This window comes from Megalopta genalis, chromosome 3 (genome assembly GCF_051020955.1).
Source record: "Megalopta genalis isolate 19385.01 chromosome 3, iyMegGena1_principal, whole genome shotgun sequence".
Taxonomy (NCBI): Eukaryota; Metazoa; Arthropoda; class Insecta; order Hymenoptera; family Halictidae; genus Megalopta; species Megalopta genalis.
This window is the reverse complement of record NC_135015.1, coordinates 16,579,428-16,599,661: the sequence shown is the minus strand read 5'-3', so window position 1 is coordinate 16,599,661 and position 20,234 is coordinate 16,579,428. Positions and strand designations below refer to the sequence as shown.

The 20,234-nt window shown below is 40.6% G+C and overlaps 1 protein-coding gene across 5 annotated transcripts in view; it reads left to right on the top strand.

Moving 5' to 3' along the window:
* Positions 1–20,234, top strand: part of lilli (AF4/FMR2 family member lilliputian) — a 447,030-nt gene that overhangs the window by 4,775 nt on the left and 422,021 nt on the right. For 4 of the 5 annotated variants that reach the window (XM_033478325.2, XM_033478322.2, XM_033478326.2 and 1 more), the window contains exon 2: positions 5,758–6,356. In XM_033478325.2, coding sequence (XP_033334216.2) covers positions 6,298–6,356 — 59 coding nt within the window. In that variant the 5' untranslated portion in view covers positions 5,758–6,297. Of the gene's footprint in view, positions 1–5,671; positions 5,687–5,757; positions 6,357–20,234 lie in introns of those variants that run through there. The other variant, XM_033478324.2, reaches the window with a different exon arrangement.

The following is a 20,234-nucleotide window of genomic DNA, read 5'->3' as shown; positions in this document are numbered from 1 at the left end:
ATCTCGTTACAGTTGAAACAGTCGTAGAAATTTAACCCTTTTAACGCCACGCGAAAAAGAGGCGCCTATGCGAGAATAACCGGCGGAATTTCACGGTTTTACCAGGATTTGGGAAAATGCTCGCAAAGACCAAACGAGATACAATATTTACATGATTCGAAAAGCAGTAAATTAAGGACGAAATAGAGAACAAAACGATGACGCTAGATTTTCTATATTCATTGAAAATTATGTAAATAACAAAGGTATAAAAGATCATGAAGAAAGTAAAGGCCAGTTCTATCTTTCAAAACGTATTTGCACATACAAAAAGTCATCTTTTCATCATAATTTTATATAGATATATTTCTGATATATTATATATTTTATTATTAATATATCTGATATATTATATATTTCTGATATATTTTGTAACAAGATAAATAATATTACATAACAAACATAAAAAATAACTCGAAGGTACATGGCAAGCGCCGGACGGATTATCTGTTCCGAAATATTATCTGCAATAGATAAGTTACAGTGTATAACCATGTTTGACATGTTAACTGCGACAGGGGTCACTGTTCGAATCGACGATGGTAATAATACAAAATTTTAGATATTGACATTTGTTTTAAATTATATATATCAATTATATATATATTTATATATTATATAAATTAAATATTATATATATATTTATATATAATCGATATATATAATTTAAAACAAATGTCAATATCTAAAATTTTGTATAATACAAAATATAATAATAATACAAAAGTTTAGATATTGACATTTGTTTTAAATTATATATATCAATTATATATAAATATATATATAATATTTAATTTATATAATATATAAATATATATATATAATTTAAAACAAATGTCAATATCTAAAATTTTGTATTATTAGCATCGTCAATTGATAATATATATATATATATATATATATATATATATATATATATATTTAAATTATATATATATCAATTTGGGCGCGCCGATCACCGGTGGCCCCCATGGCGTCACCGCCAAGTTAAGCGCCGGTCACCGGTGGCCCCCATGGCATTCAACGTGTTAAATGTTCAAACAAATAAAACGGCCGGCCACTCGTGTTTCCATTATTTTAACGGGCGCTCGAGTTCCGAGTCTCGGAAGACATGGTGAAAGTGCACAGATGAGATAGAGCCTATGAGAGAAAGGTGTAATTATAGCTTATGACACACTACTGCAACGACTAATTTTTCTTCTTTCTTATTTTTTTTTTTTTTGCGCCCGCAGAACACATTCGTTTGAGTCTCTCTCTCTCTCTCTCTCTTCTTTCTTCGGTCGACAATCTTCCACGAAATTTCATCGTTCACAATTTCCTGCGCGCTGATTCTTGGCACGCCGTTTACAACGCCGCGTCATCCGCGCGGAATTTTCAAAATCAACGCTTCTCGCGTTACCATAACCTCCTGGGAATTCGCAATTTCACTCTTTCTCTCTTTCCACGACGATAGACGTGTTCGAGCGTTGTTCAAGCACAGCGACACGCCAATGTTTTGACCGTCACCCGTCGATCTAATAACGGCGAACGTTTTTCGTTCGGTTGCCAAAAAAAGCCGCGCGATCGTCACGGGTTCGTATCGATGGGTCAACATGATGCCGCGCTATCTTTGGGATCGGCAGGCAAATCGAGCAGTTTTCGAACGGTGTGAGCCGGGAATTCGCTTTCCTCCGCCTAAATTATTTTAGGGCTGTTTCGAGGTTTAAGCTGGCCTAAGTGCTACGCGCCCTTGCCTTCTTCGCTCCACGACCATATCGCTCAATAAAACTATCCTTGTCCTTCGAGGAAGCACTGCGACCCGAGGTCGCCTGCAGTACTTAAAGATTCCCTACTTTCTAAACACGTGTCAACGAATGGGCCCCATAAAGCATCCGCATAACTTCAAGATGTCCGCCACCATCTGGGGTTTGTCCGTTGACGGGAGCCACAGCCTTGAGGGGCTACGCGAACCCACGGCTCTACCATAAATTGACCGAAAGCAAAAGGCTCTATGCCCTTGGCTCCTTTCAGAAATAAACTGTCGCTAACAGTTAGGTTGTTGAACTCGTCTCGACACTAGCTAGAATATTATCAAGTCAAAAGTATGTTTATTAACATTTAAACAATCGCGGTGACCTACATTTTTTAGGCATAAGAATTTTTTATTTTGGGAGCTTTCATATTCTGTTCAAAATTTTAATTTCATAACGTTATATTTAATTGGAAAGTTATTTTTTAATTTTCATTTCGGTCGTCGACGTTTCAAAGGGTTATCAGCTCGCAGGTAGAGACATTTTGTTCCATAAATCAAAGTTGAGAAATTGATTTCTAGCCAAAAATCGCATCGCTCTAGACCACTGAGCATTATTCAAAATTTTAATTTTATAACGTTATATTTAATTGGAAAGTTATTTTTTAATTTTAATTTCGATCGTCGACGTTTCAAAGGGTTATCAGTTCACATTTCGTTCCATAAATCAAAGTTGAGAAATCGATTTCTTGCCAAAAATCGCCCCGCTCCAAACCACTGAGAATTGTTCAAAATTTCAATTTCATAACGTTATATTTAATTGCAAAGTTATTTTTTAATTTTCATTTCGGTCGTCGACGTTTCAAAGGGTTATCAGTTCACATTTCGTTCCATAAATCAAAGTTGAGGAATTGATTTCTTGCCAAAAATCGCCCCGCTCCAAACCACTGAGAAATGTTCAAAATTTCAATTTCATAACGTTATATTTAATTGCAAAGTTACTTTTTAGTTTTAATTTCGGCCGTCGGCGTTTCAAAGGGTTATCAGTTCACATTTCGTTCCATAAATCAAAGTTGAGAAATTGATTTCTTGCCAAAAATCGCCCCGCTCCAAACCACTGAGAATTGTTCAAAATTTTAATTTCATAACGTTATATTTAATTGCAAAGTTATTTTTTAATTTTCATTTCGGTCGTCGGCGTTTCAAAGGGTTATCAGTTCACATTTCGTTCCATAAATCAAAGTTGAGGAATTGATTTCTTGCCAAAAATCGCCTCGCTCCAGACCACTGAGCGTTTCTTGGACTTGATCGTTAGGCTTCGTTGTTCCCCCCGCGCGTGCTCTCCCGGGTTCCCTTAGTTTATAAATAAACAACAAGCTCGATCGACTCACCTGGCGCGTTCCGCTTTCAATCGTGACACTTATCTCAACGTTTCTGCGCCTGGAGGACACGTGTGGCGCGGGTCCTCGTTCCCGGCCCCGTTCGACCGCGATCCTGTTTCGCAAACCTGGCAAAAGCGCGGATCGGGAAAATTCATGAGAACGGTGCAACGGTTTTCCGCGAGCACTTTCACCCATTTTGGCGCCAATGCCCGAAGGCGTTGGCCGTCCACTTCGTGGAGAACGCGAACGGCCGAAGAAGCACTTTCTCAGAAGAATCTGTTCACGTAATGCAAATTAAGAATGGGCGATTCTACTTGGTTCTGAAAGAATCGATCGACTCTTTTTTTTATGATCCATTATTTTACAGATTATTTTTTGAGGGTAGATTCTCTTTTAACGAAGTATCGAATCGACGTTTGTTTCACCCCCCTCCCCGCTCTTACTACCCCCACTCTTTCATATGGTGCTTGCTTTCTGGTTAGATTTATTATATATTATATTATTATTATAATTATAATATTAATATTATATATATTATACTATATTATTATTATAATTATAATATTAATATTATATATATTATGTTATATTATTATTATAATTATAATATTAATATTATATATTAACCCTTTGCACTCGAAGCCATTTTAACCGTAAATATAAAATTATTTTTCTGACCTACGCTGTGTCTCTATTTTATATGACAGAGCGTCATTTAATGCGTGTGAAATTAAGTCTTGTGACTTATACAACAGTTGTACTTTTAACAATTTCTCAAATCTAAATTTTCTTAACGTAAAAATTACTTTGGAATGTGACATAAACATTTCCTAATGCTGCCTCGGAGTCACCACTCGACCGCAAAGGGTTAACACTTGGGAAGAAATGATTCCTGAGGTCATTTCGAGTATTTTTTTCCTTGGCGAAAATGCAATCCGCGGCTTCGTTTACGAGTTATTAACGAAAAACAGTGACCAATGAGAGGCGAGCTCGCCTAGCGTTAGGCGGACGAACCAATCAGCGCTACTAGCTTCGTTATACTCCTTTTTCTCTTATCTTATTACGTTCAAATGGTTATGATTCTCAATAATTTTTGTCCTCGATTTTTCGATTCATTTCGTAAATAATCCATTCTAATACATCTATGTTTTTACAAGATTCGATTTTCGGTCATCGATTCCGTTTACCAGAATCGCCTATCCCCGATGCAAAGCACATTCGAATATCTCCTAATTAATTCGCGTTGTGACATTTGCAGCAGAAAGGCTTTTCCGACGGTATGTACCGCCAGATGGCGGTCGACATTAGCTTTAGTATACATCGTAACCTCCGAGTGGATCGTTTTCTATGCCGCGAACCTGTCGCGGGATTAATAACGCATAATATTTGCGACGTTTAAATGTCGCCGAGTGCGACGGCGGATCCACGGGAACAACGTAGTCCCGCGTTTATACAAGAAACGCGAGAAAACGCGGCGGCGGCTGCGGGAATTGTGGCGGGTAATTTTTCGCGAGAACCGTAACGCGCGTGCGCGGCGGGGTTGGCGGGACACGGGTTGTTGATAGTCGACCATGGTTAGCATTAGTGTTCGCACGTGTCGGCGGAGCTCGTGGCGGTGGGTTGGATTAAATTCTTGATTAAACGTGCACCGTGTATTAGAGATCGATTCACCGTCGCTGGCTGATAGCACCGGTCCTCCGCGAATCAATTAATTTTCGCAAAGCCTCTCGCGCCAGTGTGAATTGTGTCCCGCGATATAACTTGGCACGATCGGCCATGTGTTCGTACGTAACACGTCGCTTCGGACCGTGAAGTTCATGTAAATGAGTAAACCAATTCCTGTCAGTTTTACTTGATCCGCGCGTGAGAATCGTTAGAATACTTTTTCTATTGAAAGATGTAGACGGTTGCTAAATATCTTTTATATATTATATTATATTTATATAATATTTATATTAATATTTTATATATTATATACTATATTATATTATATTTATATAATATTTATATTAATATTTTATATATTATATTAAATATTATTCGAAATGCTTTATTTGACGATAAATTGTAATGGCATAATTGCATGACACCATGTATAAAATCGTAAAACCATACCAATTTATGTTATAAAAAATAGTTTGCGCTTCCTGTGCACATGCACCGCTGTCTTCAAAAAATTTGAAAAAATTCTCGAGTACTTAAAGAAGTCTCTACTTCGACGTACAATCGACAATTAACAATATTTAGGCGTGACAACCAAGCGGCCAGATCCTTTCGCTTCGAGGATATTTAAAGGATATTAAAAGGATATTAAAATTTCTTAAAGGATTTTAAAAAGGAAATTTTTTTTCTTGCTTGGGTAATTAAGGTTGCCGGTTGGGTAAATTACGACGGAGAAGGAAGCGTCGTGTAACGTAGATTCGTACGGTTTTCTACCTGCAGCTTTATTGCCCGGGGTATGTGTACGCACGTAGAATCGTAGTGAAGCGAAGGTCGGACGGAGCGACTACCGTCCGGGAAGTCGAAGGGGAGAAAGGTCCGTAGGGTAGGGAACGGTGGTGGGGGCGACGGTGGCGGCGTGGGCTAAACGAGAATTTCTGTCTTTAGGTGGCGGGGGCTGCAGAGGATCATGGATGACGCCTACCGATCAGTATCGAATGAGACGCTGCCGAGGAAAATTCGGAACAACCCAGCCGTCTAGATAATTGCCGGGAGTGTAGAGTAGGCGCGAGTGAAGTTCTTGTGTTAGAGCAACTTGTTGACAGTGGTTCGTCGGCTGGCCGTTATCTGCGCGGATGGTTCTCGAGGAGAGACGTCCGCGAGACGCGACTAACGATACGATACCGTCGATCCGAGCCGACGATGTAACGCGGACTCTGTGACATATATATATACATACATATACGTATATGTATACGCGTTCGCGGTGAGTGTCGTCGCGCCGGGGCCGTTCGGCCGATTTTTCCGATTTCTGCTCCGCACGGAGCCATAGTCTTCCGCGGGAAACGCGCGCGCCTAGCAAAACCGTGTAGCCATATATATCGTTGGTACGGTGAATGGAAAGTTAACAGATCACGCGACAGTGATGCAGTGCTGTAGTGTCTGTGTTCTGTGCCGGGTGCCTGTTTTTGTTTGGATTACTTGAAGATGCCGGCGGGAGGGTACTATGACGACAGGAATCCTCTGCTCAAGGGCACCCTTTCAAGGTGAGTGAATTTTCTTTCTCGTCCGATCTGCCTTCACGGTTTATGCAAGAAAACCTATGTCACGTTGTGCTCTGCCGTTGATAACCGAACGGGACACGGTTTCTTGAATTTTCCGTTCGGCAACGCTGTGGACTCGTGTTTCATTGTTTACGAACTAGACTGCTGATCATTGTGAGAAATAAAAATGCACCGATTGCAAGCTTAGGAGCCAAGTGCAATCTCTCGTTTGCATATAAAAAAAAACGCATGAAATCCGCGGCCTATTTATGACTGTAACTATTTTGCCTATTTTTCTCTGTTAGGTATCTGTTTTGGGCTGACTTTTAGAATAATCGTTTGATGTTTTCTTCGCGTTTCTACAAGATGATCTCTGTAATTATAGCTCGCTAATTCTTTCCGAGACGAATAAATATCTCTGCGGTCATGATTCTTAGGTAACGAGAGTACTCTAGAGTACTCGCATATTTTCAGACGTTAAGAAGGTCATACATATCTCGACGTTCTTTTAAACGAAATTGTATGTTTTTGTTTGTCTCTCGCGAGTCCCGACGATTCCAACGACTCTCTGTAATAATCGCGACCTTCTCGCGCAGCCTTGAGACGAATTCTTTTCCCGGCACAATATTTGCTTCCTCGAACTTAGCTTCTTTTCTGTTCTCAATAACAAGTTCGACGTGCTCGCAAGCCGAGCCGAGCAACTTTCTAAGAGTTGACGAAAGTTGTTACATTTTGTTTTTAGAAAACAAAGTCGACCGCGTGGTATGTGTGTGTGTGTGCGTCGATGCTTTGCATACATTTTCTAGAATATCGGCTCGTCGGATTTAACGCTGAAACTACAAGCGGCCGGTCGAAATGAACGGTTCCATGTTTTTCGTTTTAAAATCGTTGAAATTATGTGGACTTCTTCGCCCGGAATTGTTTGAACGAATTCCCTTAGTTCAGAGATAAATTATAATAAAAATGGCACAGAGTCTAGGTAATTTTTAGGTCATTTTTAGGTCATTTTTGATCGGACTATAGCCAGCTTCGCCGCGAAAATGGCACTTATTTGCCTGGCAGATTAATAATAATGGCACAGAGTCTAGATAATTTTTAGGTAATTTTTCGTCGGACTATAGTCAGCTTCGCCGCGAAAATGGCACTTATTTGCCTGGCAGATTAATAATAATGGCACAGAGTCTAGATAATTTTTAGGTCATTTTTGGTCTGACCATAGCCAGCCTCGCCGCGAAAATGGCACTTATTTGCCTGGCCGATTAATAACAATGGCACAGAGTCTAGATAATATTTAGGTAATTTTTAGGACATTTTTGGTCGGACTAGCCAGCTTCGCCGCGAAAATGGCACTTATCTGCCTGGCCGATTAATAATTCCGACAAAAATTTCGGAAAATAGATCGCATCGGAGAAATGAATTTTTTTTCTTTCTTCTTTTCTTTTTGGCAGCCGGTTATCGCGTTTCTGTTGGGAGCGGTGAAACGGCCCCGGGAATCGAGCAGGAATATACGATTCCCGTTGCGATTCCCAGAAAAAGTAACGACCGGCGAAGGATCGTTGATAACGAGCGAAGGAAAGTGTGACACCGGAGATTCATTTTAGCCGATTACCCGACCAGTCGGTTGATCTCCTTGGTGTGCCTAACCGGTCTTCGGGTTCGCTTCTGTTTTTAAATACGTTCGGCCTCCGCTCCTCGTGAGCGTGTGCTCCGACCGCGGAGAGCCTCTGTCGCTCGAATCGAATCGAATAATTCGTCGATTATCTCCCGAACGGAGTAACTCGTTCCACCACTATTCGCAAACGTTAATGGACCCCGTCGGTTCTCTACGGCTTATACCGGGTGACCCGTTCGCGCTCGTATAGAACGCGGACTTTCTTTTCTTTTCTACTTTCTTGTTAAATCACTCGCAGCTTTCTGGCTGGCAATTAGCGGGCTCGCGTGTTCTCAGCGGATCCCATTGTGCAGAGTTTCATTACATTATTATTACTTTTGTTATTATTATTATTATAATATTATCATTACTATTATAATATTATTATTAATATTATAATATTATTGTTACTATTATAATATTATTATCACTATTATAATATTATTATCACTATTATAATATTATTATCACTATTATAATATTATTATCACTATTATAATATTATTATCACTATTATAATATTATTATCACTATTATAATATTATTATCACTATTATAATATTATTATTAATATTATAATATTATTATGAAATCGCTGTATTCTTTTTCTTCCTGTAATTTCGAAGCTAATGAGTAATCTCCGTACATATTCAATAAATAAATAAATAAACAAATAAATATGTAAATTACGAAGATGTTGAACTTTCGTAGAAAAAAGTTAAAACGGCATCAAGGCCCGCTTATGCTAAATGAATTAATTTAAATTATATTATCCCCGCGCATTTTTATTTATTTCCAAATATCATAGACTAATTAAAATAAAAAAATAATTGTTTTAATTATTTGACGATCATGGAAATAAATGATGGACGTTGTTTCGAGCGATTCCACATAAAATTGTTATTTATTGCGCGAAAGCGCGCAGTCTTGATCGTAAACATAGAATAAATAATCCTTAAACGAGGATCAAATCATCGTCGAATCGCCAGAGCGCAGATGGAAGTTTCTGGTTAGCGGCACGGATCGCGCGAAATTCGGCGTCAGCGTTTTCAACCCCCTCGGTTCGGACGTTGGTTAGGATAATACGATTACGGGCTCGCCGTGTTTAGTCAATCGATATACCTGAACGAAGAAACGGGGAAGCTTTATCCATTACGAGATTGGCGGGGAAACGGTCCAACACGTGGAGCCACACATGTACCACCGAACCGCGTGCTCTCGTAACAATTTTCCGCCGCGGCCGAACGAACGATATTCCGCCGATAAAAAGCCGACAGAGAAGCACGTTCTACGATGCGCGCGGAAAACGAGATTAAAAATCCGGGCTTGATTAAAAGAAAAGCAAAATGCAAAACGACGACGACGACAGCAACAAAAGCACCGATCCGAGCCGAACAAAAGATTCGTTCGCGGTCTTCTCGGACTGTTCGAGATTAACCCCTTAACGTGTACGCTCGAGTTAATTCGAGCGCGCTAAACAGGCCAAACTGTGCACACTCGAGATAATTCGAGCGTCGGTATATATTATGCTGCTATAATTGTTCACACTAGAATATAATCGAGAATTGAAAATAACAATGCGAAAGCAAGGAAAAGAAATCGTTTTATTGATATTTATCATTTACATGGGATTGTAAGCTATAACACTTATTTATTCAAGAATGAAATATAGCCTTTCTCCATGGAACAAAAGCGCAGTATATGAATTGATCTTTTTTGGCCGGTTTTAAAAAAAAAAAACTGCGTTAAGGAGTTAACTCCGGTTTTATGCGGTACTTTCATTATTCGTCGGGACACTTGGGAAGGTAGTAAAGAGCACAAAAAGAAAGAAAAAAATGGCGAAACACCCGAGGTGTTGGAACACGGATCCCGTCGGGTCGGGTCGGGCCCGGGTTTTATGCGGTCGCGCATCGCGCGATTAACGATGCGAGTTATCGGCGTCCGCGCGAAACGATACCGACTGTGTAATTCTATTTGCATCTGTCCCACGATCAGGAGCTGATCTCGCCCACCCCCCGCCCCCCACACGCTTTTGTATACACGCATCCTCGCTTTTGTACACCGGCCTCGTCGCGACGATTTACCGGGAATCGGGATGACGCGACGCGATTCGGCTCGCCGGTACCGTTAGGACATACTTTTGGAAGGAGAATGCGATGCCCGTCGAGGAATAAACTGATGAGGTGTCCGTTTCCCTCTTACTACGGCCGATAAGGAATTTAAAAACGTTGCAAGCATTTTTATAAAACGCGTCGGCTGCCTCGGGACTCGAATCGTTCGTTCGCGACTGTGCAGGATTTAACGGAAATAAATGTACGAGAAGAAGAGGCGTTGCTTATTGCTGGACTGGGTTCATGATAAAAATATGAACAAAAATGTAACTAAAAGATACGAAGAGAGAACAAGACGTGCTGCATATTGCTAGACTGCATTCGTGGTGAAAACGTAAAAATTCTGACACAGAGGAAAGAAGGCGTTGAATGTTGTTGACGTTGCGACAAGATTTCGGTGCACGTCAGCGAGATGATTACAGTAATGTCTCTCTAATTGACGCTCGGATTGTCTAAAAAAATGGACAATTTGGGAAGAGCAGATACGATTATTCGAGCCTTGCGGCTCGTTTTTATAGTTGTTGATAATTCGTAACGATTAATCTCGACTCGAAGAATCGTATCTCCTTCTCCCCAAATTGTCCAGTTTTGCGGACAATTCGAGCGTCAGTAAGGGAGACATTACTGTACGTTACTGTACAGTCCACGAAACTGGACAATTTGGGGAGAAGGAGATACGATTAAATTGAGAGTTGCGCCTCGTTTTACAGTTACGAATTATCCACAACTATAACAACGAGATTCAAGGCTCGAAAATTGTCCAGTGTTGTGGACAATCTGAGCGTCAGTAAGGGAGACATTACTGTACGTTACTGTACAGTCCACGAAACTGGACAATTTGGGGAGAAGGAGATACGATTAAATTGAGTCTTGCGCCTTGTTTTACAGTTACGAATTATCAACAACTATAAAAACAAGATTCAAGGCTCGAATAATCGTATCTGCTTCTCCCCAAATTGTCCATTTTTGTGGACAATCTGAGCATCGGTAAGGGGGACATTACTGTACAGTCCGCGAAACTGGACAATTTGGGGAGAAGGAGATACGATTAAATTGAGTCTTGTGCCTTGTTTTACAGTTACGAATTATCAACAACTATAAAAACGAGATTTAACCTTTTAGGCACGACGCGCCACTATAGTGGCTTACTCTAGTAGCTCACTCGGTCATCGTTTGAATCAAATATTCGTCTTCGTATGCATTGTTTCAAACTTCTTTTGTCTTCACATCGATTTACAATATATAGACTTATCTTAACAATATAACTGTATCTTAACAATATACAGACAGAATATACAGACACTCTGCACAGTGCATATCAGACTCTGCCGTCCAGAGAAATAGTCTCGCGCAGAATTCAGCCGTACCTAAAAGATTAAGGCTCGAATAATCGTATCTCCTTCTCCCCAAATTGTCCATTTCTGTACACAGCCTGAGCAATTAGTAAGGGAGACATTACTGCACTTATCTTTCTACGACTACCTGGTCCGTCACCGATTTCTGTACAATACAATACCGTTATTTACCGACCCTTCCTTCGTTTAAGATTAAATTTAGGACCCTCTGGAGTCTAGCTAATGTTTCCTGACGGTAAATTCTAGGCAAAGTAATTTGGGGATTTCTCCAAGGATTTCGTGGCGACTTCGCCGCTAAGAATATATGGGTGGCATTTGCGAGGAAAATTGAACAGAAACGCAGAGAAAAGAAGACGTTGAACATTTATTATTCGGTGCTCATAAATCGAACAGCCTCGCTGCGGCCACTTCCATTGCACTTCTGCCAGCAGATGCTTACCTTCTCGCAATTAGCCGATTCGTTCCGTTTCGCATGTACCGTCATTAACCGTCATTAACCGTCCTTCCAATGTCCCCGGAAATATGGTAATTCAGGTATGTCCCTGGGACATGGTGTCGACTTTGTCGCCGAGAATGGGATTGTATTTGCGACGAAAATTGAACGGGGACGTAGAGAAAAGGAGGCGTTGTAAACGGTTATTCGGCGGTCATAAACGAAATAGCCTTCTTACGGGGGCTGCCACCAACCCTCGCCGGCAGATGCATGCCTTTCCCTAAACCTGACGCGTCCCTGATTCCCATACAATGTACCGTCCATAAATTTTTCAGTGTCGAGCGAAAGTGCATCGGCACTTACGCGAAAAATACCGAAGCAATTTGTCGAATTTCCAAAGGTTCAGGAAAACGGTCATAAAAATTAAAGTGAGAACGATTGTATTTGGAAAATTCGAAAAGAAAGCTTGTCGCGAAATGAGCCGTTTATTCTGGAAGTGGCATAAGTCACTTGCAAGAAACTACTAATATAACTAGAAATCACTAATATATAAGAAACCACTAATGAAAAGTGGTGATTTTTTAATGTTTATACGAAATTATTTATACTGAGAAAAATATCAGTATCCCGAGATAACAAATACAAGTAAATCTTCTCGAAAGTTAGCATCCATATTTTTAAACGTGTTAAAACTCGCAAACCCTTAAATGCCACTTTCAAAATAAACGGCTCAAATAAAGGGAGAACAAGATACATAAGAGGTAATCGTTTTATGACCGCCGAATAACCATATTCAACGTCTCCTTTTCTCTACGTTCCCGTTCAATTTTCCTCGCAAATCCGATCTATTCTTAGGCGGCTAAGTCGTCACCATGTCCCCGGGCAATCGACGGATTGTATTCTTTCAGGCGCGTAGTTATATTGGAAGGACGGTTAATGACGCTTAGCGACGGTTAATGAGGGTATATACAAATCGGAACGGTTCAGGTAGTTCCGGGGAAAGATATCCCATCGGTTGGCGGAGCGCTGGAAGGTAGCCGTCATCGGTGCAGTTCCTTTGACAGATTTCCATCGGTAAAAGCCGAGTTTCTTTTCACTGAAAATGGCTGAGGAAACAGTAGAGCGATTGGGGGAAGCATTGCAGAGTGAGAAAACAAATGTTGTGTCTTCCGTCTCTTGCAGCAGCTGTTATAGAAAGATTGAAAGCATTGCGTAGCAAGAATGTTTATTTTGCTGAAATGTCTGCATTCGCCGGATCGATAAGACAATCTTATGGATGTTACGACGATGGAACGATAATAAAGTTAGATAATAAAATAACGAAATTTGGTAATAATTTTTCTTTAACTTCAATTCGACAGGATGTCCCGAAAATGTCTCGCGATCCGGAAATGGGAGGTTCCTGAGATCATTCGAAGCAACTTTTTCCTTTGCGAAAATTTTCTCCGAGGCTTCGTTTACGAGTTATCAACGAAGAACTCTGACCAATAAGAGGCGAGAGCTCGGCTGGCGCGCGGTGGCCCAGCCAACGAGTGCGCGGAGCCTAGTTCCGCTCGTTGGCTTGGCCGTCACGCGGCAAATGATCTCGCCTCTGATTGGTCACTGTTTTTCGTTGATAACTCGTGAACGAAGCCGCGGATTGCATTTTCGCCAAGGAAAAAGTTGCTTCGAATGACCTCAGGAATCCCCTACTTTCGGATTGCGAGACATTCTCTTTCTCTCTCTTTTGTAATTTTGCAACTAATGGATAACCTCCCGTATATATTCAATAAATAAACGAACAAATAAATAAATAAAAATGATTAATTGCTAGATACAAATTGTGCAATACAAAATCGCACAAACATTTGCGCAATTTGATAATATTACCGCACTGCTGTAAGCTCGTTAAAACGATTAAGAAATGAAATGAATATCAGTGCAGTTTCTGCATCGTGCAGTCAACGATGGCGATTTTCATTTCGCATAAAATCCGCGGTCGGTCGCACGCGACTAACACTTGGATAACAGATCGCTCGGATAACGGGGAGGGGAACCGGATATAATCGAGATTCCGTCGCGCGGCTATTTCTCACCTCGTCGCGAGAAGCTCTCGCCGTTTTCGCTTTCCAAACCGCAATATCGGCCGAAAGAAACCCGGCGCATAGTAAAGCGGAAACGGCTCTCGTGTTCGCAAACAGCTCGGCACTTGCGCCTAGCAACGCCAGCAAAGTGTGCATCGCGCGCAGCTATTAAACTCTGCGCGTCGAGGCAAGATAGTTAATGGACGAACGCAGTTCAGCGAACCGTGTCACGAGCCAGGTACCCAGAATATCGTAATTGGTCGACGCGTAACTCTGGCCAAACGAACGACGCGTGCACGACCGCTCCGATAACTCCGCGCCGTTCTCCGCGTTAAGCACCCCCTCGGCTTCGGGAACGGCAAGGATCATCCGCTCTGCGAGAGCGGCCGCACAAAGTCTGTCCTGTCGAGGAACAAAAGACGGCCCCGGCCGGCCGACCGGCTGGCTAGGTGGAAGCGTGACGAGTGCATCAGCTGACAGTGACCTAAAAACGGATAGGTATCGCGCCCGGGAGCCGGTGTTTCCGCATCGGCAGCCAATCGGGCCGATTAGGCGAGCAAACCTCGCGGCGTCGATGGCTGCTGTCGCACGGATGCTCTCAATTTTTTTATTATCCTCACGGAAATCGACCGAGAAAAATGTAGTTCATTTGATTTTATTCGTACGCGTTGTTCATTTAGTTATTTATGAACGGGGTTGTTGGTATGGGAGAAGAATGATGTACGCAAGGTCAGGGGAGAAGGTTAGGCGATTTATGATTTAGGAATCGATCAGATGTCGATCCAGAAATCGAACAAATATCGACTTAGGAATTGAACAAGAAAATTGACCAAATATCAACCTGGGAATCGACCTAAATATCTAGTGGAAATAGACCCAAAAATCGACCAGGAATCGATTTAGAAATTGATCAGGAATCGACCATAAAAATCGGTCAAATATCGTCCTAGGAATCGACCCCAAAAATCTACCAAATATCGACCTAGGAATCGACCTAATTATCTATCGGAAATCGACCCAAAAATCGACCAGGAATCGACCTAGAAATTGATCAGGAATCGACCATAAAAATCGGCCAAATATCGACTTAGGAATTGAACAAAAAATCGACCAAATATCAATCTAGGAATCGACCTAAATATCTAGCGGAAATCGACCAGGAATCGACTTAGAAATTGATCAGGAATCGATCATAAAAATCGGTCAAATATCGTCCTAGGAATCGACCCCAAAAATCTACCAAATATCGACCTAGGAATCGACCTAAATATCTATCAGAGATCGACCCAAAAATCGACCAGGAATCGACTTAGAAATTGATCAGGAATCGATCATAAAAATCGGTCAAATATCGTCCTAGAAATCGACCTAAATATCTATCAGAAATCGACCCAAAAATCGACCAGGAATTGACTTAAAAATGCATCAGGAATCGACCAAAAAATCGGTCAAATATCGACCTAGGAATCGACCAGAGATCGAATGAAAAATCGACCAGAGATCGAACGAAAAAGTCGACCAGAGATCGAACGTGAAATCGGCACTAGGATCGAACCATCGAACAGTCCGATAGTCCCGTTCGATTCGTCTAGAAGGCAACACGATTTTGTCGATTTTTGCCGACAGTCGAAAGTTAAACGAGCACGCAACAAGTTGAGATTAGGTCGGCGTCCTTGGCCCTCCCCGTGCAACGGCGAAATTCGGCCGGAATACGGTGCGGATCGAGGCAACACGGGTGTAGAGTTTTGATCGAGATGAGTTTCGTAATTGGGGGAACGGGAATGTGGGACAGGGTCGCCCGTACAAAAATTATCCGTGTCTCTCTCGTGACGCGGTAATTCCCCTTTGAGGCGGGGCGCAAGCTTGGCCTGGCTGCGAGCTTGTGGCTTTCCGACCTTTAACCCTTCGGTGATTTCCTGGCAACATTGTTGGATCCTTTCAAATCGTTACGCGTCAATAACCTTCTTTTTTCGCGAATTTTTTTACCTGTTGCTTCGAAATCAAATTTCAAGCTCGCTGCTGAAAGAGCAAAATAAAATTTTAATGGCATTCCCGGGGTTGAAAGTTTTTAACTCGGTTTTTCCAACTCTAACTTGACTATGATATAATTGAAAAATGTTAATTATTGATTATTGTTTCAAATATTATACAATTTAATATTATATAATAAAGTACAAATTTATTAAATATTATATAATAAAATTGTTACTATTATTATTAAAATTCATTCGATTCTCGCTAGCCATACTTTTCCTGGAGCATTTCGATTCGAAACCCATAAATGAACGCATCAAATGACCCAAAACTTTTATCCTGTTATACGTCCTGATTAATGCTACACTTTTATTTTTTTACGCCAGTTTTTGGGTTTCCGCGAAAGACGAAAATAAAGAACGACAGGATAACCAATGATTCCAATATTTGTCTTGCGCCCATTCGATGATTTTAACGTCTCTGGCAGGGGTAATTAATGCATTCGACGACGATTATTTATTTCCCGTAAATAACGTCGAATGTGAGTCTTTCGAAAATCTTCCAAAGAATTTACAGCTTTCCTTCGACGATATTTTCTTCCCATTTTCCAAATGGATGCGTTGCATTTAACACAATAAATCTCGTTCTTGCCGAGAGCCCTATCTTCAAAACACGAGAGAAAAACCGATTAAAATTAAGGTCTCTAAAATCCAGGTCTGCGAACGAAACAAAATTCGCCAAACGAACTAAATCGAAGCGAATCTGTTCGAATCGGAACGCTGTCGATAGTTCATCGTGAAAGTAATTCCTCGTAATCGCGAGCAACCCGGCGATTCAATTCAATCGAGGTAGCCATCAACAAAAATGGTAACAAAATGGTAACAAAATGGTAACCAAATTAGTCATCGAGAGATCAGCGCGAGGACGACTTCAATATCTGACCGATAATGTTCCTTCTCATCGGATAATTAACGTTTTCGCGCGATGCACACCGCGCCGCGCTGTTCGATTCAGCGCATCATCGGCCTCCGTTGCAGTAATCCGGACCCCGATCCACCTCTGTTTGTTCTTGTTTCCATGCGGTAGCCATTTTTTGCGTTCCACTGACGTAACTCGTTCCATTCAACTTTCTACAAACAACGCTGCCGATACATCGTACGCGATTTCGCTGACTGGTTTGTAAACACCGCGCGTCGCGTGAAAACGACGCTTCGCGCGGCGCCGAATCGCGTCGACTCCCATCGCTCCGTTATGCGAATCACTTCGCCGCGACGAATAGTATAGTCCGCGATAAGGAAATCGCGCGTTCGCAGGAACGAACCTGCATGTTCGCGCGAAGAGCGGCGCGAAGAGAGCGAGGGATGTTTTTGGGAACGTTTAGGACAGGGGTGTCAAACTCAAAAGCTAACTTGGACCAAATAAACGATGCTTAACTTTAGGTGCGCTGCAAAAAATATCAATGTTCATAGAAACGAATATTTTTATTTTGACTAGTACATTGTAATAAACATATATAAAGTTAAATTATTGTTTACGTCTTGATACTTGACATCTCTCTTCTCTGATACTATCTTTCCTATTTCGGGAGAAATTTTATTGGCCGAAACTATTACTATTTTATTTTTACTTTGGATATATTAACTGGGCCGCAAAAATGTTCATCTCGGGTCGCGAGTTTGACACCCCTGATTTAGGATGTTCAGGCAGGGCTCTCGGAGTGCGTTTGGGTGCCGGCCTTGGGCGAGTCACGAGGCTGGTCACCGAGCGGGTGGAGTCGAGAGACGTTCAAGAGGGTAAACCGGGCCCCGGAGCACCCGGAAATAAGAAATCATCCCCTCATTCCGTCATTCTTCCATTCTGCTCAGCGACTTACTTTCGGGCCGCTTCGCTGCGGCAGCTCATTTTTAGATTCACTTGTTGATCCTTTCTATTCTTCCATTCCGTTGCATTTTATTTAAAGCGTCGCTCCTGTTCTACTTCATTTTTCAATTCACTTGTTGATCGTTCCCTGTTCTTCCATTCTATTCTACCGCTTTTTTATCTCATTTCTGTTCCACTTCAGTTTTCGATTTACTTTGTTGATCGTTCCTGCTTTTCCATTCTATGCCGTTTTATTTTTGCGTCATTTCTGTTCTACTTTATTCTTAGATTTACTCGTTGAGCACTTTTGTTCTTCTATTGTGTTCTGCATTTTATTTTTGTGCGCGACTGTTGTATTTTATTTTTGCGTTGCTTTTGTTCTACTTTATTCTTAGATTTACTCGTCGCGAGCACTGTTGTTCTTGCATTCTGTTCTGCATTTTATTTTTGTACGCGTTTATTGTGTTTTATTTTTGTTCTACTTTATTATTGTCATACTTAATTTAATTTGTACTTAATTTATTGTTATACTTAACTTTTGTTCCACTTTATCCTTAGATTTACACGTTGAGCATTGTTGTTCTTGCATTCTGTTCTACATTTCATTTTTATACGCGTTTGTTGTATTTTATTTTTGCGTTGCTTTTATTCTACTTTATTCTTAGATTTATTCGTTGAGCACTTTTGTTCTTCTATTGTGTTCTGCATTTTATTTTTGTACGCGTTTGTTGTATTTTATTTTTGCGTTGCTTTTATTCTACTTTATTCTTAGATTTATTCGTTGAGCACTTTTGTTCTTCTATTGTGGTCTGCATTTTATTTTTGTACGCGTTTGTTGTATTTTATTTCTGCGTTGCTTTTGTTCTACTTTCTTCTTAGATTTACTCGTTGAGCATTGTTGTTCTTCCTTTCTGTTCTACATTTCATTTTTATCCGCGTTTGTTGTATTTTATCTCTGCGTTGCTTTTGTTCTACTTTATTCTTAGATTTGTTTCTTGAGCACTGTTGTTCTTGCATTCTGACCTGCATTTTATTTTTGTACGCGTTTGTTGTATCTTACTTTTGCGTTGCTTTTGTTCTACTTCATTCTTAGATTTACTTGTTGAGCACTGTTATTATTTCATGCTGTCCTGCTTTTTATTTTTGTACGACGTCCGTTCTACTTTGCTTTTTAAATTTACTCGTCGATCATTTCGACTTTTTTATTCTGTTCTATTTTATCTTCGCGTCGCTTGTGTTCTACTTCATTCTTAGATTTACTTGTTGAGCACTGCTATTATTTCATTCTGTCCTGCATTTTATTTTTGTGCGACGTTCGTTCTACATTCGTTTTTAGATTTACTCGTCGATCGTTTCCATTATTTCATTCTGTTCTATTTTATCATCGCGTCGCTTCTACTTCATTCTTAGATCAACTCGTTGATCGTTCCAGTTCTTTCGCTCTGCTCCATTTCATTTTCTCCTCTTTTCTGTCCCACTTCATTTTTAGATTCACTCGTTCACCGTTTCCGCTTCTCCATTCTATTCTATTCTATTCTATTTTTGTATACATTCGTCTTTATTCCTTCTATTATTTTACATTTAGATTTACTTGTTGATCATGTCTGTTCTTCCGCGTTCTATTTTTGCATCGCTTCCGTTGCGCTTCATTTTAAGATTTACTTGTTAACCAGAGAAAACTGCCGGTTTCTCTTTACTCGAACTTAGAGACAGTAGCTTCATTTTCTGCTCGTCTTCCTGAAACGTCTTCCTTCGAACAGCTATCTTTATACTAGCACCACAGTGTCCACTAATAAATTATGTTTAATTTAATTGTGTATGTTTGATCTTCCTTTGCGTTTGTACGTTCATTTATTTCCACGAACGTCGAAACTAATTTCGATTCATTTTCAATAGAGATTTAACAGTTAGAATTTCACTGGGACGACAGTAGTTAATTTTTATCGGAACGACAATACTTAAATGTTATCGGAACGCGGCGATACTTAAACGTTGCCGGACCAATAACAGTTAAATCGTATTTAGTGATGATCGAATCAGAGTCACAGATCCTTCAGCAACAGCGAAGGATCTCATCGGGGTCATGATCCATCGAATCTTTGATCTACATTAGTGTAGTTAAATTATTATTATATATATTATTATTATATATATTATTATTATATATATTATTATTATTATATATATTAGTATTAATTGAGTTGCCCGAATGCCCCTAAACGAGAGGCATTTATTTCAAAACTGTTCTCTCGAACGGGCATGTCGACACAACGAGCCAGGCCCACGGTGTCCGGATGCCCGTTAGCGGGCTCTAGAGACGATTTAGGCGGAAACATGGTTCCCAGATTTTTATCTGGTAAAAACCGTAACTCGATGGTCGATTTCTCGGCGCAGAAACGGCCGAGAAGCAAATCGTGACGCGAAGAGAAAGTTG